Raw genomic sequence first — 22,872 nt, forward strand, 5'->3', positions numbered from 1 at the left:
AAAGGCATAATTTTACGCCATTGCCACAAGAACTCCACAAAAGAATTCAAAAGACACCAAAAAACACCCTCCTTGCAAAATATTATATCAATTTTTTCTAGCGAAATTACAATTAATTAAAATATGGTCTTGAGTTTCCACCACACCACAAAAAGAACAAAGAGAATTGTCTATAGAAATAATATTACGATTTGCTAAAAAATTAAGAGAAGGGAGTCGGTTACGAGCAAAGAAAAAACTTTACTCTATGTGGAACTTGAGATTTCCGCACAATTAAATAAGGATTATTTACCCCATTAATTGCATAAGCTTATTATAAAGGCAATATAAATTTATAAATCTATAATTTTGTAAGTAATGAGGATTATATCTAAAAATAGATTAAACATATCAACTCATAAATAATATACTATAATATAATGCAGTATGTTAAATTATTTTTATAATAAATTAGTTAATATTTCAATAAAAAAACTATAACTGTAAAATTATTTTAATAATAATATACATCTTTTCATAAAATTAAATAAACAGTTTTTAAAAATTAATTATTATTTTTATATAGATTAATTTATTGCTAAAATAAGTATTTTTTCCATTTGATTTTTCATTTTTTTAACTGTTTGAAGATAATTGTTAGAATTTAAAAAATTTATAAAGTTGACTGACAAGACTATTTAAGTTATTTTTATGAATATTTCTAATTAATATGGTTATAATTGTAGATAATAAAATCATATAACTAAAATAAATTTATTTATTTTTCAAAATCACTATTTTATTTTATTTTATTATTATAAAAAATGACTAGTAATTTTTTTTTAAAAAAATAAGAGCTTCGGTGGCGCCTAACTTTTTAATTGAGGTTGGCAAAAGGTTCACATGGGATTCACTTGAATCATTCATAAATCATAATGCAGCAAGAGAAAAAAGTAAAACCATTTTCTTTAAATTACTCTTCCAAATTTTCCAAAGTTTGCTGATTTTTTTTTTTTTGATAATTAAGTTTGCTAACTTTGTTTGAGAGATCTGAATTAATCGATGGTGATGGTGGACATATCCAATAAGAGAAGAGCTTTGCTCAAAGTTATTGTTCTTGGTGATTCTGGGTATGTATTTAATTAGTTTCCCTTTAGTTTCTTATTTTAAGTTGCATCTTTGTTTCATTAATTTCTTTTTCTCCTTCTTTTTATTTATGGATTCAGAGTTGGAAAGACTTCGTTGATGAACCAGTATCCTATATATTTTATGAATTCTGTTTCTTTACATTATAGTATCATTTACAACTTACAACTATAATTAGCTCAATCGTAAAGAATCGTTTTAGAGAGTTGTCGATGATACATTCTCACCGTAACGTTGTTTTTGTTTCATTTTGGTTTACGTAATTTGACTTGTTTCATTTTGCTGACTAAATTTTAATTTTATTTCAATTAGAAGGAATTTTTCGATCACCAATCATACAGACATCGAATTGATTTTTCACCGATTATGTTTTTAATTATAAGATACATTTTGGTATAATTACATAAACAATAATTACGTATAATTTGGCTAAAATCACTTAAATAAAAATTTAATATTAAAAATAAAATAAAGAAAGTACAATAACCAAAAGAAATGCAAGCAAAGTACAGTGATGTCTAGAATCTATTATACAAAGAGTTGTAGAGTCTCAAATTATTTTTTTTTAAATAAAATTACATGGCTCAAGTAACTTGATCTTTTTCAATTGATTGGTTATTTGACAAAATAAATAGGAATAAAGGATCAATTGGGCGTGCGAATTTGTGTCTTGGGGTCAAGTAAGTACACTTTAATTTTTTGAGTCAATTAGATCCTCAAACTTGTGCTTTTGGGTCAAATAGATCACTTTAGTCAATTAAGTTCCCCAAATTTATGTTTAGGAGTTACTTGACCTAAATTAAAAGAATTTGGGATCTAATTGACTGATAAAATTAAAAATGACTTACTTGAACCGAAAACACAAATTCGAAGATCTAATTGATCTAAAAAGTTTAAAATGTACTTATTTTACTCTGAGATACAAATTTGAGGGCCGCATTGACCATTTATTCAAATAATTAGATTTTTCCTTGTCTCGTCTCAGCTAGTTAAAAAAATTAAAGTTATTTCAGAATTCATATGTTTATGTGATGTTGGTTCATTAACTGGTAATTAAGATATGTGTATAAGAAGTTTAATCAGCAGTATAAAGCAACAATTGGTGCTGATTTTGTCACCAAGGAACTGCTGCTTGATGATAAGCTGGTCACCTTGCAAGTAAGTAATTCATGTTTTACAATCTAATTAATATAAGAAGTAATTACCTCATAATATATATACAATAAATTCAATTGTGTATAATTATAAATAGATGAGTAAATATGAATTGGCAGATATGGGATACAGCAGGGCAGGAGAGGTTTCAGAGTTTAGGATCAGCATTTTACAGGGGAGCTGATTGCTGTGTTATGGTGTATGATGTCAATGTGCATAGATCCTACGAAACACTCAACAATTGGTATCAAGAATTTCTCAAACAGGTAACTTTCTCGTTATACTACTAGAAAACAGCAAATTGCCGACAGAAAAATATTGATTTACCGACATATTTCAACTTTTTACCGACGGAAAATTAGTTTAGCAACGGATTTTACTCTTTTAGCGACGGACATATACGTTGTTAATAGACTGTTTTCTAGTATCCCTCAGGAGTCGAAGCTCTCAAAATTTGAACATATATTAATATTATTATAAATGATTGCAGGCAAATCCAGTTAATCCTCAAGCATTCCCATTCATATTGTTTGGAAACAAGATAGATGTGGATGGTGGAAGCAGCCGAGTGGTATATAAAACTATAACAATTAATTATATGTTGAATTCAAACAATATATGATTTATTTAAATTAACAATAAGCAAATAAATAAATATAACTTTATATTTTACATTGCAGGTTTCAGAGAAAAAAGCAAGAGATTGGTGTTCTTCGAAAGGAGATATACCATATTTTGAGACCTCAGCGAAAGAGAATTATGGCATCGATGAAGCATTCCAATGCGTTGCTGAAAGTGCACTAGCTTCTGAATATGAACATAACATGTAAGAATATCACTTATTCGAGTTAAAAGAAATACGGTTTATAAAATATAGGATTCGAGTTAAAAGAAATACGGTTTATAAAATATAGGACTTTTACAGAACGGTTACCATTGCTTATTTTGTTATATTTTAGTAATTGAATTTTTATTTTATGTCGACAGGAAGATACTGTTTGTCTGATAATTATAATGTGGCAACAAAAATTATATAGTTAACCAATTTTTATGTTGCCATGTAAGCAATTATTGGCCTGAATTGCTATAGTAACCCGTTGATATAAAAATAAAAATACAGTTATTAAAATGTAACAAATCGAACGATAGTAGTCGTTTTATGAAAATAGTATGACCATAGAAAACTTGAACCCTCACTTATTGTGAATTAGAACCTTTCTTATGTTCATTTTTTAAGTCAAAAATCATTAATAAGAAAAATGAATCTATCTATCTATAAATATATACCATATACTTTAAATCTAATGAGTTTGGTCAAGTTTTTTTTAAAAGGTTGCTCAATATACCAACATATAATTTGGAGCGTGGCCAATCAGACCACATTCACTCGAAACGAGTCATGTGTATTATTTGGCTATGTTTGAAAGAATATTAAACTGGAAAAATTTAAAAATCATAATTTGTATAAAAAACGAGCTATATTTATTGGTTAAAAATTTATTTTTCTTTTTGAATGTTATTTCCTTATCCCTTTTTTCTATTCTTACAGTTATTTTCAAGGGATTTCAGAAACTGTTTCGGAAGTTGAGCAAAGAAGCGGTTGTGCATGCTGATATGTTGCTGAGAAATGTATTAAATGTATCAAGATTCAATCTTTTTTCGCTCAATGTTTCATTCTTTGGTTGTTTTTATATTAAGTTTGTGTTTATATATACTCCCTCCGTCCCGTTTAAGAAGGGACAAATGACTTTTTCATATATATTAAGAAAGCATTAATTACTATAGTGTTTTCTTATTTTACCCCTATTTATGATAGTGTTGTATTTTGTGTATAAGCTTATAGTCATTAATTATGGAAAGAGACATAATTAATTCTAGAGACATATCTTCTGCAGTTCAAAGGCAGAACTTCTCTTCTTCAAGAATTGTCCCTATCATTCTGCCGCTTATTTGGAAGTGGAAAATTCCACCAAGGATTCAATTCTTTTCGTGGCTTCTCATTCAAGACCGTATTTTTTCCAATACTTTTTTGGTGGCGAGAGGTATTATCCAGCCGGACCTCATTGGTTGCTTGGTTTGTAATTTGGAGGAATCGAACATTCACATTATTTGCCATTGCCGATTTGCTTGGAAATTTTGGTGTTATGTTTTGGCGAAGTGTGACATTTTATGGGTTTGTCCTCCATCGATTACTGGTTTTTTCAGCTTATGGTGTTCGTATACTCATGCTTCGTTCAAAGATATTTGGCGTTTAATTTGGTTCTTTGGCGTTTGGGAATTGTGGAAAGCTCGTAATAATAGGGTCTTCAATGATATGGAGAGTTCGTATGAATCTTTAGCTTTTCTGTGTATTAGCAAGGCGGTTCAATTTTATTGTTCTTTTCATCCTCATTTTCCATATAACGGAAATGATATCTTTAGATGTTTGGATTCTTTTGTAATCTCTTCTTGATTGTTCCCTTTTAGGGCCTTTTTGTCTTCCACTTCTTGTGGTAGTGCTAATAAATTATCATTTATCTAAAAAAAAAGGGGGTAAAAAAGGAAAATTCATATAAATTGGCACAAAAAACACGATATGGCCTTATTAAGTGGGACAAATAAAAATGGAATATGTCCCTTGTTAAATGGGACGGAGGGAGTAATTAGCTTTAATCATTAGATTCATAAGCTGTTTAACTGATACCTATTTAAATCGACAGAATCTAATTTATGTAAGAGTAAACCTTCAAAAAAACCCACAGGGTAGTTATTTTTCATTTTTTTTATTTCTCTAAAAACTTTTCGTTTATATATAATTTTAATTCAACGGAGAGTTTTTCGGCGAAATTATGCATACATGTTAAATTTTTAGCAAAATAAAAAGTAAAATTTAGCTGCTACATATGTATGTTTTTTAAATAGTAATAACTAAATCAAAAAAAAGTTAAAATTTAATAATTAAATTAAAACAAATCAAGTTTACAAAATCTATCTTAAGGTCCTATGCTTTCATTTTTATTTTACTTTTGTCCCTGTATGTTTTTATTTTTTTTCTTGGTTTTTATATTTTCGAAAACAGTTTTATAAAGTCTTTCTATTAATATAAATATTGTGCATTATCCGTTGATACAAAACCAAGTAAAACTATTTTTGAAAGTACATACACCAAGTAAAAAAATTAGAAGAAATTCATAAAAATATTTTAGAAAGTAAAGGGAACAAATAAAAAAATAAAAGCACTTACAAATAAAATAAAGAAAAAAAATACATAGACATTAGGATAAGTTTTGTCATCAAAATTTGGTCATTAAATAAATTTTTAAGAGATGTGATCACAGTGGCTTAACTAATTAAATATAAAAGGGGTAAAATATACTATTTTCATAAATAATATGTAAAATTTAAAATTAACTAAAATTAAAAGGTACAATATATAATATTTTTTAGATAACTAATACAAATAAAAATCAACTTTATATAAAAAATTATATTTTTTGAAACAACAAGAGGGATAAATGCCCTCTTATCATACATGTGGCTCCGCTACTGTGTGATCATAAACTGTTTTAGGTTAATTTTTAGCTTAATAAATATAGTATTCCACTTTTACAATATTTTTTATATACGGGTTAAACTTTTAAAAATCGCCAATTTTATTAAATTTTTCAATTTTCAGTTGCATCTATAACCATTTGTTTAAATCAAAGTGCAAAAAAATTTAAATATGTTCTTTATAATTATAATTTTTATTGTAAAAAGAAAATTGTAACAATATGAGGCAAAATGAAAGACATGTTTGAATTTGTTTTTACTCTAATTGAATAAATGGCTACAATTAAAAGTGAAAATTGAGAAATGAGCCAAAATTGACAATTTAAAAAATTTAGACCATAAATAAAAAAATTTGAAAAGATATAATATTTTTAGACGATAAAGCGTTAATTTGAATAGTCATGTACCCTACCAATGAGTTGAAAATCAAATAGTATAAACGCTAAGCAGCACTCTGCTAGGTTATAAGATCAATTTTTTACGCAAGTACCTCACCTTCCCCATTTGGTTGGAAAAAAATAGTCATGTACCTTCAAAAATCATTTTCTTTACTCACAGAATGCATAACTTTTCAAGTTATAAAAATATAATAACATATTCTTTTTATCCCATTCAAGAAAGGATAGCTCATTTCCAGATCCTCAAACAATGCCACTTTTAATTATCTGGTCCTTAAACTAAATTTTGTCCGTTTCTATTATTTCAATTTAGCGAAAACATTTTTAAGTCTTTAAATGACAAAAAACGACGATGCTTTTCATTATAATTTTTACCCTTAACGACGTCGTTTTTTCATTCATAGACTTGAAAATGCATTTTCACAAAGTTGAAGGGTCAGAAATAGATCAAATTTAATTTGAGGATTAGATACTCAAAAGTGTTATTGTTTAGAGACCTGAAAATATATTTTTCTTTTAAAAAAAGGACAAATGCATCTTGCACATAGATTAAAACAATAACTATATATATATATATTACCAAAATTAAAATAACCCAAGAGTCCAAAATGAAAAAAAGAGCATATAGCCCAAAATCTTCAATTTTCTAGAAACTCGAGATCTCCAGAAGTTCAAAATCTCTAGAATCTCAGGATTTTCAAGTTGCTAGGAGTCCAGGATCTCCAAATTATTAGAAGTTCAGGATCTCCGAGTTACTAGGAGTTAGGATCTCCAGAAGTTTAAGATCTCCAACCTGCTAGAATTTGGAGTTCATGATCTCTAAAAGTCCATGATCCCCAGAAGCTCAGGATCTTCAAAAGCTCAAGATCTCAAAAGCTCAGTCTAGAACACAAAAATTTATAACCATGATCTTCAGTTTTAGCATGTGTTGGCACTTTATCAAAGTGACAGTTTTTATGAAGTTAGAGAACATTAGAAGTTGGAGAATGTGGATAGTTGGAAAGAAGTGAGCATCTAATAGTTTTTATAAAAGCAGAAAAAGTGGAAAGTGGAAACGTGGGCAAGCAGTTGAGAATTTGACAGTTCTGAAGTGACGCTATAAATAGTAGAAGAAGATAATGATTTGAATTCTCAATCGAAATCAACAAAAACTCAAAAACTATCAGGAGAATATCAATGTCAAACATTAATTTTTATGAAATTACTTATACGCAGTTCATATTTTTCTTGTTTTCAATCTCATGTTTCCAACATTATTTTCAGTCGTAATTTCGTTTACAGTGTTGATTTTTAATTACATAAGCTTTCTTTTGTTTTCAAACGTTCTTTAGGAGATTTTTTTACGAACCGCTTTGATTTTTTTACGTCCTTTGAAAATCGTTTACATTCGCTTGATTATTTTTTAAATTTTAATTTGAGAACAAACCGTTATCTTAAAAAAGAATTACAGGAAACAATTTGGCATTTCCCAGTGGACTATCAGAAAGATGGCTCCAAGAACTCGCAGTATTTAAAAAAAAGATATAGCCGAGCCTGAGGAGGAGGACAGTGCGCCTGCTACTGTAGGGCCAGAAGAACTTATTCACTAAGCGGTTGAACAATTTGAAAAATTACATGCGCCTCTTGACCATAAAAATTTAGGCCTCACAAAATGTTGTTTCTGTAGTAGGACTTGTTACCGCAGAAAAGGAGAATGTTGAAATATAAAAAATAAAAAAAAAGGCGGAAACCACGGCCTTAAAAAACAAATTAGGCCGAAATCACGGCCTTAAAAAAACAAATTGGGCCGAAACCACGGCTAAAGAGTAAGCTGAAAGAATTTGGAAAATATAGATTTGTAAAAATAAGAGAAAATTTCAGCTTCTCTAGAGTTGGCCAATCTATGGCTCGTTTCAATTTTTCTTTTTTTTCATTTTACTTGTATTATGTGTTTAAATATTTCTATCGTACTATTGAATTCTATAAATTTAAGAAAGATAGACATGTCAACCACCTTTTTTTACTATTGCTGGAGAATCTATAATTATTGTAATCGTGGGGACATAAGAACTGCAATACAGTGGAGAGCGCCTAGAACTGTTGAGCATTTGGAACTTGCGGAGTATGGACCTACTAGAGATGTTGGAACATTTGGAGTTGCTAGAGCGATTGGAATTGCTAAAGCGTCTGAAGCATCTGAAACTGCTAGTTGAAGCGGATGCAACTGTAAACAACATGAAGTATTTGTGAGGTTGGTTTAATTTTGATTAAGAAAATTTATATATAAATGGTTTTACTTTTAAAGCAATTCATATATAAGGGGCATTGTTTATACCAAAATTAAAATAGCCCAAGAGTCCAAAATAAAAAGAAGCCTATAGTCTAGAATCTTCAATTCTCCAAAAACTTAGGATCTCCAGTAGTTCAGGATCTCTAGAAGCTCAGAATCTCCAAGTTGCTAGGAATTCAGGATCTCTAGAAGTTCAGAATCTCCAAGTTACTAGGAGTTCAGGATCTTCAAGTTGTTAGGAGTTCAGCATTCTAGAAGTTCATGATCTCCAAAAACTCAAGATCTCCAAAATCTCGAGATCTCCAAAAACTCAACCGAGAACACATAAGCTTGCTTTTGTTTTCAAATGTTTTTCAGGAGATTTCTTTACGAGCCATTTAGATTTTTTTATGTCCTTTGAAAATCATTTACAATCGCTTGATTATTTTTCAAATTTTAATTTGAGGTATAACATCTGGTACGTTCACACTCACTCAAAAGGCACAAACCTTTTTCTTTAAAAAAATTACAGGAAAAAAATATATATAAGTCATTAATTTTAAGAAGCGAAAATTTGACATGAACTTCTTAAGTAGAACATATAAAAATGAAAAATAAGACTTTTAAACCCTACAGAAGGAGACTATATTTTCCATTATTAGATATGAACAAAAAAAATTATTATTTAGGTGTTATCCATTTAAGTGGACTTGAAAAAAGTGGAAGGATTTTAAACTTTATTTGGTTAAGGGTAAATAGATTAGGAAAATATAACTTTCCGGAAAGTAACAATGACATTTGTCTAGTTCAAATTATGTTTTTCATTTCTCAGGAAGTTGTGTGTTTGACTTCCTTCTTGATGGAGTCTGCCTTCTGAACCGGTGAGTAAGACCTGCAAAACAAGGTAGAAGCTAACCGGACGGTGGTTGTCCGATTAACTCTCCGATGCTAAAGTCAGTTTAGAGCTTTGAGCAGCGTTTTGTGTATATGAATGTAATTGTGATTTTAGGCATACCTCGTGCTCCTTTTATAGTAGTCGAATATACCTTGTAAAGTCGTAATAGGCAGGTGAATCCTACTTTGTAGGAATTCGGCAACATCGTAGGGATTCTCCTAATTTGTCGAGATCTACCTTAATCTGATAAGAGTCCTATTTAGGAACGTCTTCCTAAATAGTCTTATCTTCCTAAGGTAGAGCTTATCCTTCCATATATAGTGTTTGTGTCCGAATAGTACAATACTTCCATTCTTGGTCGATTACCCGAATCCCGGACCTAACGCGCTTTGGGCGGATCATACGGGATTCGGTCTTTATTGGTATATCACCGAATCTTAAGGGATTCGGTATCAATTGGCGTATCACCGAATCTTAAGGGATTCGGCGTCTCCTTCATATCTTCGGATCTTCAGGGGGAGTCCGGTATCACCTGAGAGTGGATCTCCTGTGACTCGGCTCCATTATATTTACTGTAGGATTCGGTATCCATCATTAGCCCCCCCCCCCGCAAGTGACCTGAAGTAATTGGTATTCATGCCTTAGTGGATTTTAGCTCTTTTGGGGCTGAGTCCTCTTATATCAAGGGCGAGTCGTTTTGTATTCCGGGCGAGTCGTTTCATATGTTTGTGGGTGACGTTTCTTCTTTAGTAAGATTCTGCGTTGCCACGTGTCAACATTTAGTGATTTAATGATTAATGATTTTAAAAATTCTTCATATTTAATCTCTTCCCATTTCTTCTTTTCCCTCTCACTTGCTTTTCGAATTTATTCTTATTTCTGCAATTATTTTCTCTTCGTTCTTTGTCTGATCATTTGGTTCTTCGTGACTTGCTTTCTCCAGATTTTCAGGTATGTTCCTTTTCGTTATTTGGATGTTAAGATGGTTTTTCTGCTTGTATATGTTCTTCATGATCGTTGTTCTGGAAACTCCTTTTCTGTTCTTGGTGCTCTTCAATGTGTTCTTCAATATATTTCTTGTTTGATCTTCATTTTGTATTTATGTTTGTGATTTCCTGTTCTAGGATGCCTCTTAGTCGAGTGGAAGATGCATGCGCTACTATGGCTTTTACCAGATCAAAGTTTCGTAGGAGTGAAGTCTTAGATATCTATTTTAAGTATAGCTTTCCTTCCGATTATAGGGTAATATTACCTGGTGCCGATATGGCTGCCTCCGATTCTCCGGGTTCCTTTTGTAGGGCGGTTCTTTTCGAGGAGCAGTTTGCTGCTGGTCTTAGGTTTCCCTTAGATTCGTTTTTAGTAGAGGTGTGCAAGGATTTAAAGATTGCTCTGGGACAACTTTACCCCGGTACCATTAAAGTAGTGCTCGCCTTTTCGGAGACATGTAGGCTTCGGGGTTATGCCCCTTCTCTTAACGTGTTGTATTATTTCGTAGACTTTAGGAAGTGCGACGGTTGTTTCGTTTTCGCCCTTGGCAGAGGAGGGCGATCTCGTATTTATCTTCCTTGCCTAACCAGTCGCTGGTGGAGGCGTTTCTTTATTGTTTACCATAACTTTGTTTTTCTTCATTTGTCGGATGGTTTTTCTTCTCATCAAGTTCGGAGTTGTCCGTCTCCTTTAAGGTTATCTGAGTCGACACTTGCTTTCGACATATCATTCTGTGGTGCTCTTCAGTGTCCTGTCTTAGATGTCTTGGTTAATAGTCATCTTCGGCATCGATGGTTTCCTTTGGAGGATCCTCCTCGAGGCTTGGCGAATCTTTGCTACTCCTTTATTCAAGATATATTAATTTGCTTAAGTTCTTTTGATGTTTCTTTTGTAGGATGTCTTCTTCTTCTGACGATTTCCTTTCCGGATTTCAAGTAGATTTGGACGTTCCGATGGGCGGTCCTGATGCTCACATTGCCAACATTATTCCTGGCGATGTTGATGTGGATGTAATTCCTGCTGATGTTCCCATCGTCCCCGTCGAGATAGCGTTGCCTGCGGGCGATGAGGTTATTGTTGTAGATGATGATGACTTGGTTGATCCAGTAGGTGATGAGGCAGTCCCATCGCTATCTTCCCCTCTAGCATCATTTACTGTCTCGGGGGGAGTTCGGGATGTGAATTCAGGTGGGCTGATTGTTGCTGATTCGGAAGAGATTTCCTTGGGTCGAAACCTGGATTCTCCGTCTAGGAAGAGACGTCGAGTTGGCGATGGTTCTCCATCGAGGGAGAGTCTTCCTGGAAGCTCTTCTTCTGCCCCAGATTTGGTGCAATGGGTCGAAGGTCAGGATCCCGCTAGTTTGCTGAATCCTAGAGTGTTGGCGGAATACATCCGAACTTTGGCGATTCCTGATGACGTTGATAGGAGTAGAAATACTCCTATTTTCTATGTCGGTTTCGGGTCTTCTAATATGCTTTTATTGCTATAATTGAGCTATTTTGGATCTTATTGTGTGTTTTAGTATTTCAGGTTAAATACATGGAAATCAATGAGTTTTGGGTTTAATTTGAGCATTCCGAAGGTTTCCGAAGCAAAGAGACGTCGAAAGCACATTTGCAAGCCTGAAAATCTGACCCCGCTGCACTAATTTACGAATATGGACCAGTTCAAGGCTTCCAATGAAATTGTGTTCTTCATAAGAAATAAAGTAGACATCTTAAGCTTTCCAGAGGTTCAAGAACCAACTCATTTGGAGGTTTCTACATCGAGTTATGAAGTTTTGAAGTCAGTGGTTGTGCAGCAGAAATAGTGTCTCTTTCGAGACAAACTTTTGTGCATGTCTCGATCGAGAACCTCACCTTCTCGATCGAGAAGCAAGGAAAAAAATGGCAGAGAATTGTGAAATCTTGCTTCTCGATCGAGAAGATGACTTTAATGAAGCTTCTCGATCGAGAAGTGAAGAAAACTCAGAAAAATACCAAATTTTGAGTTTAGAGCTTTGCTTGGAACATTTCCTTATTAAGCCCAACAAAGTTTGTACTAGAATGTTTTATATTTCCTCTTTTGCTTTTTCCTATATAAGGCACCTTATCCCTCAACTTTAGGGTATCACTTATTATGTAACAACACTTTTAGTCATCTTTTAGGAGTAGAATAACTTAGGGTTTTGTGCCTCCATAGTTTCCACCATTGTTGGTGCTTGGAAGCTTTTATTGCTTTGTAAGAACAAGATTTACCTATTGAATACAAGCTTTTATCTTTGATTCTTCATTATCTTCTTTATGATTTATTGTTCTTCATTTAAGGTAATCATTCTCACTTTTGTTATGTTAATTAATTATTGCTTAGTTGTTACTTTAACTTTAATCATGAGTAGCTAAACTCCTAGTCTAGGGGTTGTTTATGATTGCTATATATGATTGCTAGATGATTGGTTAGGGTTGTATGGGTTAGGGTTTTGTTGTGTTTAATGATCTTAATGCTTAGATTAAGTTAGCTTCTTAATTTATGATTTGTGTTTGATTAGTGAGGGCGAGAGTTAAGCTAATCGAATAGACCTAGTTGAGCATAAGCTTAAGACCTAAATGCGCGAGAGTGATTTAGGGATTTAGCGGTTGTTTGGAGTTTGCGGATTAATCGGATTGATTGTTGTAGTCGACATCCAATTGCACGAGAGTGAGTTGGATTTCGACTCATTAATCAATTGTCGGTTCGTCAATTTCCGGCTCGAGAGAGCGGATTTAGATACCTTAGAATGGCTCGACCCGAACAAATACCCGTATACCCGACCTATTACCTAGGAGTCTCGTTGGCATGATTAGCAACCCTTAGGCGCTTTTAATTATTGTTTTTAATCCTTTAATCAATTAGTTGTTTAATTCTTAATTGCTTCTTAGTCTAATCAGTGATTGCTTAATTTTAGTTCCGTTGTTATTAATCAAAAATCCAACTTCTCTTTGCTTTCCGAATTGAAAATCAAACTCAATTTCATTCACTTTAAACCCCTTGTCTCCGTGGGATCGACATCCGACTTCCGGATTACTACGAGTTAGCATTTTTGCCAACAGACGTCACATGGTTTTGTTCTAGGCCGGGTCAGGAGCTTTCCGATCTGGCTTGTTTTCATGGTTTCTCTGTAAGTGTTTTCTTTCTTGAATATAATATTTTTTGATTCTGTTGTTTCCTTATTGATCTATTTTTGGTGTTGTAGGCTCTTCAATCTGTTTTGGTATTGAATGACCGCCGCCAGTGTGCTGAGGAGGAGGTTGAGCGTCTATCTTCCCTTTTGGCAACTTCCGAGTCTGAAAGGGCGAAGTTGAAGGCATCTTTGGAAGAGCATGATTCCCTTTTGGCGCAACTTAAGGCGCAGGATGCGATTAACGATCGCCATGTCAAAGTGATCGAGAAGAAAACCAATGACTTGACTCAAGAGATTGAGGTGCTTATTCGAATCAATACCCTTGTTGGCGGGGAGAGGGATAAGCTAAGGTCGGAGGTTGAAGGTCTTCACATCCGTTTACTTGATACGAAGGCTTTTTATTCTGCTTTGATAAGCGAGTATCGCCTTGCGATTGGGAGGAAACTTTTGGAGCAGAATCCGAATATTGATCTTTCTGGAGTTAATGAGTTGGATCCCCAGGCCATCGCTCGTGACCTTCTTGTCAAGATATCTAAGGACCGTGTCCAGTAGTTTTTCTTTTGATCATATTTCATAATGTACGAGTTTTGTTCTTTTGTAATTCGCGATTTATGAATATATTTTCTTCGTGCTTCTTCAAAAGTGCGCTTTTGCTTTATATCGGTTTTTCATTTATGTACTTGTCTTGCCTCGAGAGTTATTATAAACCCTTTTCTTGGTGTTTTTTTTATAGAGTTAATCTAAACTCTTTTATTTTTGTTTTTATTTCGAGTTAATCTAAACTCTTTATCTTTTGTGTTTTGAGTTAATCTAAACTCCTTTTTGGCGATTCGCCTTTTCTGAGTTAATTTAAGCTCGTTTTTCTTGGTTATCCGCCTTTTGTGGCGATTTGCCTTGTTCGGTGATTTCGCTTAAGTTAATTTAAACTCATTTTTCTTGGCTATCAGCCTTTTGTGGCGATTCGCCTTGTTTGGCGATTTTGCCTTGAGTTAATTTAAACTCATTTTTCTTGGCTATCAGCCTTTTCGTGTTGATTCGCCTCGTTTGGTAATTTTGCTTTTCCTGAGTTTGATCTTTAACTCATTTTTTCATCTTTCGTCTTTGATTTAATCATTCGTGGCTGTTCTTGATTTTTATTTCTTTATTGATTCGTCTGGCTAATCATATAGTAGGGAAATTGAACTTTTATTGATAAAAAGACTGCATACAAAATATTAAAGATAGATTTGACGCCATCTGGTAAGACATAAAATCGTTACCGATGATGGGTCATTTTCCTTTCCTATTCTTCCTTCTTTTCGGTCTTGTTCTCTTGAAGGTCCACTACAGATCCGTCGTAGCATTTATTGGCTGTTCCTTGGTCTCCTCTCAGCGTCACTACTCCTTTTTCAGTTGGTATTTTCATTGCCATTGCTCTTATGCTAGTCACTGCCGCCGAATCATGGAGGAAAGGTCTTCCTAGGATGGCGTTGTATGTTAATTCCATGTCTACTATGTTAAATAGTGACATGACTTTCTTGTTGATTCCTCTTTCTGGGCCGATTATTACTTCCAAGGTGACTGCTCCCAGTGGATTGATGGAGGGGCCACCGAGTCCTGATAGCGGGATTGGGACTCGACGTAGTCTTGACGCCGTTCCTCCAAGCATTTTGTACGCTGCGTTTGTCATAAGGTCTACCGCGCTTCCTTCGTCGATTAGGATTCGCTCCATGTTCCAATTTTCAATGATAGTAGTTACTACCAAAGCATCGTTGTGGGGTGCTTTGACGTATTCATAGTCTTCTACATCAAAGATTACTGGTGGCATGTGAGTTTCTCTGATGTTCATCACTTCTTTCCTCTGCTTTCTCCTGATCGTGGAGCTGCTATGTCCTCCTCCATTGATCATGTGTATGGTTCCCAGTATTTTGGATGGGCGTTCGTCTTTTTTCTCTTTTGGCTTGTCTTCTCTGCTTCTTTTTTCTCCTTTGTCATTGCTCTTCTCTTTTCGGGCTACAAATTTCCTCAGCTCGCCTGTGTCGATCATCCTTTCGATCTCGACCTTTAAGTCTCTGCAGCTATCCGTTTCATGTCCGTAATCGTCGTGAAATTTGCAGTACTTTCTGGTGTCTCTTATCTCTGCTTTCATCTTTGGTGGCCATACCACGTTTTTGACATTTTCTTTGATCCACATGAGGACATTAGTTCGGCTGGTGTTTAGCGGAGTGAAGTTATTCTCGTCATCTCTGGGATCATATCTCGGTTCATATCTTGTCTGGGGGGCGAATCGTTTGTTCTCTTCTGGCCGTCCTCTCCTATCATCAGGTTTCGACTTGGTCTTTTCTCTGGATTTCTCTTTTGACTCTTTTCCTTTTGCTTCCTTTCCATGAATCGCCCTTCGCCCTTCGTCTAGCTCGAAGTATTTCTGGGCTATGCCCATCAAGTTCGAGAAAGTCGTGAGCTTATTGACTAGTAGCTTGTCCACCAGTTTTCTGAATCGTGTCCCTTCTCGCAATGCTTCTGTCGCCATGTCGACGTTCAGGTTGTCAATCTTCATAGCTTACTTGTTGAATCGTTCAATGTAGCTTCGTAAGGTTTCTCCTTCTTCTTGGATGCAGGATCTTAGGATGCTAGTAGTAGTTTTTGCTGGGATGTTTGTGAGGTATCTATTGAGGAATTCCGTTGAGAGCGAAGCGAAGCTCTTGATTGAGTCTGGTTTTAATTTGTTATACCATCTCTGGGCCGTGCCCGTGAGTGTGGTAGGGAAGACCCTGCATAGAATGGCGTCTGATACGCTGAGTAGCCCCATAGTCGCTGTGAATCTAGATGTATGATCTCGGGGGTCTCCTTCCCCATTGAAAGTTGGCAGGATCGGCAGCTTCATGCTGTGTGGGATGGTTTCCTCCATGATCTCGGGTGAGAGGGGGGATCCTTTCAACCTGAGATCGTCTATTTCCAACTCTTCAGATTTCAGTTTTTTGAGTGCTTTGGCGATCTTTTCTTCCAAATCTTCTTCTACCACATATGTGGCCTTACTTTTTTGGGGTGTTTCTGATGATTCGCCCTCTCCTTCTTGGTGTTTTTTCTTAGTTTGTTCTTTCCCTACATCTCTTTCCTGTCGCTTGCTCTTTGGTGGGGCGTCTTCTCTTTCCTTCTCTCTTCGTTCCTCTCTCTTTGAGTTCAAACCACTTCGGGCGTCCTCCTGGTTATGCTCGTTTCGGGGTGTCTCTGGTGATTCCTCGTTGGATTTATCTCTGTTCGGACTTTCCTCATCGCTTGTTCTATTCTCTAGTTGGTTTCTTGCTCCGTTTCTTTCTCCATTCCCTCTGGTTCGGGGTTCCTTGCTTTTATTGTTTTCTGCTCTCGTCTCTCGGCGGCTTGGGTTTGCGTTTTCTGTTCTTCCTCTTCTTCTGGGAGCTGTAGGGCTGAAGTTTTCCCTCAGGATTTTCATGGTTTCTTCGTGCCTATCGTTCGTTCTTTTGGCTTCGCTAGCCAATCTGTTCAGATTTGTTTGGACCGATTCTAGTACCTTTTTCAGCATTTCGTTGTACGAATCTTGTGCTGCTACGCTCGGTGCTTGTTGTTCTTTAGTGTTCAGATTGAAAGCAATTGGGTTGCTTCCCCTCATCGGATTAGTTTGGTATTGAGGTGTTGAAAAAGAGGGCCCTCCGGTATTGCTTTTCTCCCCAGAGTTGTGAAGCCCGTCTTCCGTCACGTTGATTATCTCCGGCGTGCTTTTTGACTCCATTGGTTGTTTGTCTTTCAGGTTCACTCTTTCAGAAGTCATCTTCTTCAATGAATTTTGTTTTTGAGTTCAGAAAAGATCCTTTTATTTGAAGTTTAGTTAAGCTTTTCCCACAGACGGCGCCAATTGATGGAGTCTGCCTTCTGAACCGGTGAGTAAGACCTGCAAAACAAGGTAGAAGCTAACCGGACGGTGGTTGTCCGATTAACTCTCCGATGCTAAAGTCAGTTTAGAGCTTTGAGCAGCGTTTTGTGTATATGAATGTAATTGTGATTTTAGGCATATCTCGTGCTCCTTTTATAGTAGTCGAATATACCTTGTAGAGTCGTAATAGGCAGGTGAATCCTACTTTGTAGGGATTCGGCAACATCGTAGGGATTCTCCTGATTTGTCGAGATCTACCTTAATCTGATAAGAGTCCTATTTAAGAACGTCTTCCTAAATAGTCTTATCTTCCTAAGGTAGAGCTTATCCTTCCATATATAGTGTTTGTGTCCGAATAGGACAATACTTCCATTCTTGGTCGATTACCCGAATCCCGGACCTAACGCGCTTTGGGCGGATCATACGGGATTCGGTCTTTATTGGTATATCACCGAATCTTAAGGGATTCGGTATCAATTGGCGTATCACCGAATCTTAAGGGATTCAGCGTCTCCTTCATATCTTCGGATCTTCAGGGGGAGTCCGGTATCACCTGAGAGTGGATCTCCTGTGACTCGGCTCCATTATATTTACTGTAGGATTCGGTATCCATCACTTCTGATTAGGGAAGTGACTTCTCTAGCAAAATCTAGGTAAGTTACACTTCCTTAATATTTTTAAACATTTTTTCTAATTTATCTTTATCCAATTTTTTTGAATTTTGTATGAAATCAACTTTTATTTTATTCATAAGGTATATTTATTTTATTTTATCATTATTAGTTATAATAAAAAATTATTTTTACTAATATACCAGAAATTTTAATATTTTTATATAATCAAACTACTAAAAAATTAAAAAAAATATAATTTTAACATATAGACGAAATTTAAAATTGTGCTTGAATTAATAGATAAAAATTTATATACCACTATTTTTTATTAATCTTATATAAAAAGACAAAATAGATATATTTATTTTTTAATAATATAAAAATATAAAAAAATATTTGCATCCTTTAGCTAAAAAATTAATATAATATGTTAGAATTAATTATACACTTTCTAGAAAATAAAAAATAAAACAAACAATTTATATTTGAGCTTTCCGAGAAGTTAATTTTCAAAAGTACTTTCCGGATAGTTAATTTTCAGAAAGTATACTTCTCGGAAAATATAAAGTCTCAGGAGAACTATTTGATGAAACAAGTGAGACGTTAAACTTGATGAGAGCCATTCCCAAAAAAAAAATTAGTAAAAAATGAGGAGCCTCAAAAAATTGAAGAAATTATAGAATAACACGAAGCTACACATAATCAAGACAGGTTAATCCTTGACCGTCCATTGCAGTCAAAAAAAGGCAACCGGTACTAGTAAATGGCCACGATCTTCCAATAAACTTTTAATTAATCAAATAAAGCATTTCCATTCCACATTTCCAGTTTTATCCTTCTATTTGTTCTACAAGAAAAAAAAAAAACAAAGCAACACAAAATATCATTTTTACTTTCTTCTACACACAGCTATGGCGTTCTCTGCAACCATCACTACACCAAATCACTCGTCTTCTCTCATACGCTTCTCCAATCCAAGCACCGCATCACTCTCGCCTTTCAATTCCGTTTCCTTTAGATTCTCAACATCAAATCCTAACCGTCCGTCGCTTCTCTCCGTCCGATCATCGCTCTCTCCTCCAGGTAATTATTAAATTAATTTGTGTGTCAAAAATTATTATTTTCTTGATGTAATAATGTATTTGTATGTGTGTGATTTGTGTATCAGCTGCACCGGCGACGGCGGCAAGTGAGGAAGCGGCGCCGGCGATTTCGTTGACGGAGAGCGCGTTGAAACATTTGAATAAGATGAGGAAGGAGAGAAGCGAGGATTTGTGCTTGAGAATAGGAGTTAAACAAGGGGGTTGCTCTGGCATGTCTTATACTATGGATTTTGAGAGTAAAGAGAATGCTAGACCTGGTGATTCTATCATTGAATACAACGGTTTTGTCATCGGTACGGTTAATTTATGTAAATTGAATTATAATTTAATCCTTTTGGAGAGGGAGAGTTATAAAACTTGTTATGCTATAGAGAACCGAATTACTGAAATTAAAATAGAGCTTTTATAGGTAATTAGGCGTTGCAAGGTGTTTAAGCAATCAGCAACGAGCATATAGAGTAGGATAAGTTCATGAGTTACCGAGTTTTTTGCAAATTATGGCCGCGGATCACAAATGAGATGTTTGTATGTAACAAATATGTACTAGTTGATGGCGTTTCTTAAAGATCTAGAGGTTTAATTTTGGCTTGTCTGCTTCTAGTTGGAGAAGAATTTAGTGGCATATTTGATAGATTAAGTGACAATTTCTGCCTCTAGTGAGCAGGTTAAGTATTTGCGAGTGCCAACATACTCAGGAGTAACATGCTGTTAGGGATCAGCTGTCTGCCTGAGTACTAAGAAGCTTAGTATGCTCATGCCACTCCTAGAAAATGAGAGAAGTACCCTTTGAATAAGTTACACTAGATAAGTTTTACCTTTCCCCTCATGTACCTGCAATAACTGGGGTTAACCTGGTGCACCTGGCACTTCTGGTAACCTCCCAAATAATATTAAGTTTTATGTCATATTAAAATCTATACTGTTGTAAGTTTTTTAAATTTCTTTTATCACCTCTTATCTGAATTTTTATCCCATAAATTAAAATCTACATTCGAATATGTTTGCTAAAGCTGGCTTCCTAGTAATGTTATGACTTGATTTTAGCTTTCAAGTTCCTTTTGAAAATGTTAATAACTGCATATGATAGAAAATAACTAGTGAATCTGGTAGTCTTATAGCTGACTGGGTTTTTAATAAGTGTATAATGCAGATGTAGCATCAGATGTCTTGCCTTCCTCTATGTTATAGCTATTTTTGCCTTGTCATCTCTTAAATGACTCTGTTGTAGATAAATCCTACAATCAGAGCAACGTGTGCTTCATCGTTCGCTGATATTTAAGAAACCAATTTTTTGTCTAATACATCCATAGCTTCTATAAATGAATTTAATTTGGTTCTTCATGTGAAATATCACTATTAGTTGAGTGTTTAGTTGGGGGTTGTTTATTAGGAGCATTTAGCGCAATGAGTGCTCAAAATGTGGATTGATGTCATTAAGTAACTAAAAAATTTGAAAGTGAGGAAAAAAATGGAATACATTGGACAAATGAGAAATTCATAAATTCTTTTATCGGGTTTGTTTAAAATCTACAAACTACAGACTTGAAGATTTGCTATTGGGACAAGAAGGCTTTCCTCTTAGAAATGGGATTGATAATCTTTTCTATGGACAGTGTCACTGTCAACTCTCAATTCATCAATTATGTTTCCTTTCATACATGGTTAGAATAGAATTTTTATTTGCACAACTGGTAAAGCGACCTGAACTGATGCTTTCAGTTTTTTTGCTATGCCAGCATCAGCACTGATAGGATTCGATATTGCAATTAAGACATTTAGTTCCGTACTATAATATGGCTATGTTTTGCTTGTAATCACGTGATGTTATTCATTAGCAGCTGGATAACGTGAAACATGGATGGTTGGGGATGGCAAACAATTTAACAGTTAACTATGCTTCGTTTCATTTAAATTTAACTTGGAGTAGTGTCTAAAATAGAAGTGTTGGAGATTGTTAGATTTGCAGGAAGATCAGTTAGAATACCAGTACAAGATGTGATAATCTAAATGATATCTTTAAAGCACTTAAAACAGCCTAGAAATACTTTTTAGCAAAATGCCTTAAGCTGATAATTGAAGGCGGTGAGCAGAATTTTCAATTTTGTGTGTTTACTCTGGCTCGAACAACTTGATAAGTTCTACACGATTGTTATTCGATGCTGGTTTGAATTCCTTCAATTGTTTGGGTAGAAAATATGGCCATAATGGTTTCAGTTCCTCAAATGTTTACATCTTAGAAATTTGTGTTGCCTCTTACATATTTAGTCTTCCTATTTATTTTTTACATTTCTAATTGAATATGTGCTTTGGCTATGTTTGGTTCACTGTAATATAACGTAATAACTTAGGCTATACGTGGTTCATGGAATATTTAAGGAATGAGATATATATTATATACAGAATGACTATTACTTGGTTTGGAGGGAACAAGTATTCCTCTCAAAAAGTAAGTTGACCATCTTTTAGAGTTTTGCTGGCAGTCGCCAAAATTAGGGTCTACTTATTAGAGACAAATTGGATACCATGTGCATCATATATTCCTTGCAACTGTCACCGAACAATCTGATTAGTATGTCAATCAAAAAAGTTGGTCAAGTTTTTCTTGTCCAAAATGTAATATCAGAATGCATATGCAATTGTAAGATTATCGTAAACCTGTTCATTCTCATATCCGTTGAGTTTTTCTAATATTTGTTGTGTGGCGGTTTTGCAGTTTGCGATCCAAAGAGCCTCCTGTTCATGTTCGGGATGCAGTTGGATTATAGTGATGCTCTAATTGGTGGAGGTTTCTCTTTCAAGAACCCAAATGCAACGCAAACATGTGGTTGTGGTAAATCTTTTGCAGCAGAAATGTGAAATCATGTATGTATACAGAATTATGAAGGATAGTAGAGTATATATGCCAATAACCGAATTTGTGTATCAACATTAAGTTTGATGATAATATCACATGATGTTAGTTCAAAAATTGTTTTCTCTTGTATTTTTTAAAACATAGGTATTATAAACTCTTTACTTTTATCGGAAAGATCTGAAATCTTCATTGATGAAAACGACTACTATAGTCTCGCATCTGGTCACAAAGTTTGGGCTAGAGGATTGTTACAAAAAAACTACATCTGCAAGGCTTTCTTGGCTACCTGAGTATGCCGCTCAATTAAAGTCTCTTTATAACAAACTTAAAGTTACAAAAACTGTTATTGGAGCATAAGTTTCTACAGTCCTGAATTGCTTTGTCAACTCCTTCAAAGATAGGCTATGTCGTTTTGGCAATTTTGTCTCTCAAACCTATAAATTGACCCATAAACTTGTAAAACATTGTAATTAGTTTAATTTTTTAGACTTCTATCACAATTTCTTTGAATTTTTATAGGTTATTTGCAATAATTACGCTTTAGTTCTTCAAGTTTTTCATTGTACATCGATCTAATCCATCGAAATCTAACATGCAAATCGCTAGCTCGTCATCTAGACAAAAGTCTCTAAAAATCATCATCAGACGTTTCAGTCTCTTATCACTTTTCTACATGTCTGGAAAATAAATGTCTACAACATCACATTGTAAATATAAATTGTGAATATAAATTTTTAATAACGAGTAACAATTATTATTCTTAAGGCCTAATTACTTAAAAAACCCCTACCTTGAAACAATTTTTCGTTTATACCCTGACCTAGGAAAAAGTTCATTTATACCCTTTTTTTGATTTTTCGTTTTCAATTGTACCCCAAAATTTTATTTTGGCAATTTAATTAATTAAAGGATGAAAACATTAAAAATAATTAAATAGAAGGGTTATATCATCTT

The 22,872-nt window shown here is 34.4% G+C and overlaps 2 protein-coding genes across 2 annotated transcripts; both read left to right on the top strand.

Moving 5' to 3' along the window:
- The first annotated feature begins 931 nt into the window (after positions 1 to 931).
- LOC126654745 (ras-related protein Rab7-like) lies at positions 932 to 4,064 on the top strand. Its single transcript, XM_050348709.2, has 7 exons — positions 932 to 1,109; positions 1,206 to 1,232; positions 2,184 to 2,283; positions 2,400 to 2,546; positions 2,771 to 2,851; positions 2,961 to 3,106; positions 3,830 to 4,064. Exons 1-7 carry the CDS (start codon positions 1,042 to 1,044, stop codon positions 3,891 to 3,893), a joined length of 633 nt encoding a protein of 210 aa, XP_050204666.1. The 5' UTR covers positions 932 to 1,041; the 3' UTR covers positions 3,894 to 4,064.
- A 14,737-nt stretch (positions 4,065 to 18,801) lies between these two features.
- Positions 18,802 to 22,032, top strand: LOC126656335 (iron-sulfur assembly protein IscA, chloroplastic). Its single transcript, XM_050350879.2, has 3 exons — positions 18,802 to 19,044; positions 19,130 to 19,357; positions 21,778 to 22,032. The coding sequence occupies exons 1-3, from the start codon at positions 18,873 to 18,875 to the stop codon at positions 21,918 to 21,920; spliced, it is 543 nt and encodes a 180-aa protein (XP_050206836.1). The 5' UTR covers positions 18,802 to 18,872; the 3' UTR covers positions 21,921 to 22,032.
- The last annotated feature ends 840 nt before the right edge of the window (positions 22,033 to 22,872 follow it).

This window comes from Mercurialis annua, linkage group LG7, assembly GCF_937616625.2.
Source record: "Mercurialis annua linkage group LG7, ddMerAnnu1.2, whole genome shotgun sequence".
Lineage (NCBI taxonomy): Eukaryota > Viridiplantae > Streptophyta > Magnoliopsida > Malpighiales > Euphorbiaceae > Mercurialis > Mercurialis annua.

Coding starts and splice junctions, on each gene's coding strand:
- LOC126654745 (XM_050348709.2), top strand. CDS start 1,042: ATGGTGATGGTGGACATATCCAATAAGAGAAGAGCTTTGCTCAAAGTT. Junction 2,852..2,960: donor ATGGTGGAAGCAGCCGAGTG/GTATATAAAACT, acceptor TTTACATTGCAG/GTTTCAGAGAAAAAAGCAAG. Junction 3,107..3,829: donor TCTGAATATGAACATAACAT/GTAAGAATATCA, acceptor CTATTCTTACAG/TTATTTTCAAGGGATTTCAG.
- LOC126656335 (XM_050350879.2), top strand. CDS start 18,873: ATGGCGTTCTCTGCAACCATCACTACACCAAATCACTCGTCTTCTCTC. Junction 19,045..19,129: donor ATCATCGCTCTCTCCTCCAG/GTAATTATTAAA, acceptor TTTGTGTATCAG/CTGCACCGGCGACGGCGGCA. Junction 19,358..21,777: donor ATACAACGGTTTTGTCATCG/GTACGGTTAATT, acceptor GCGGTTTTGCAG/TTTGCGATCCAAAGAGCCTC.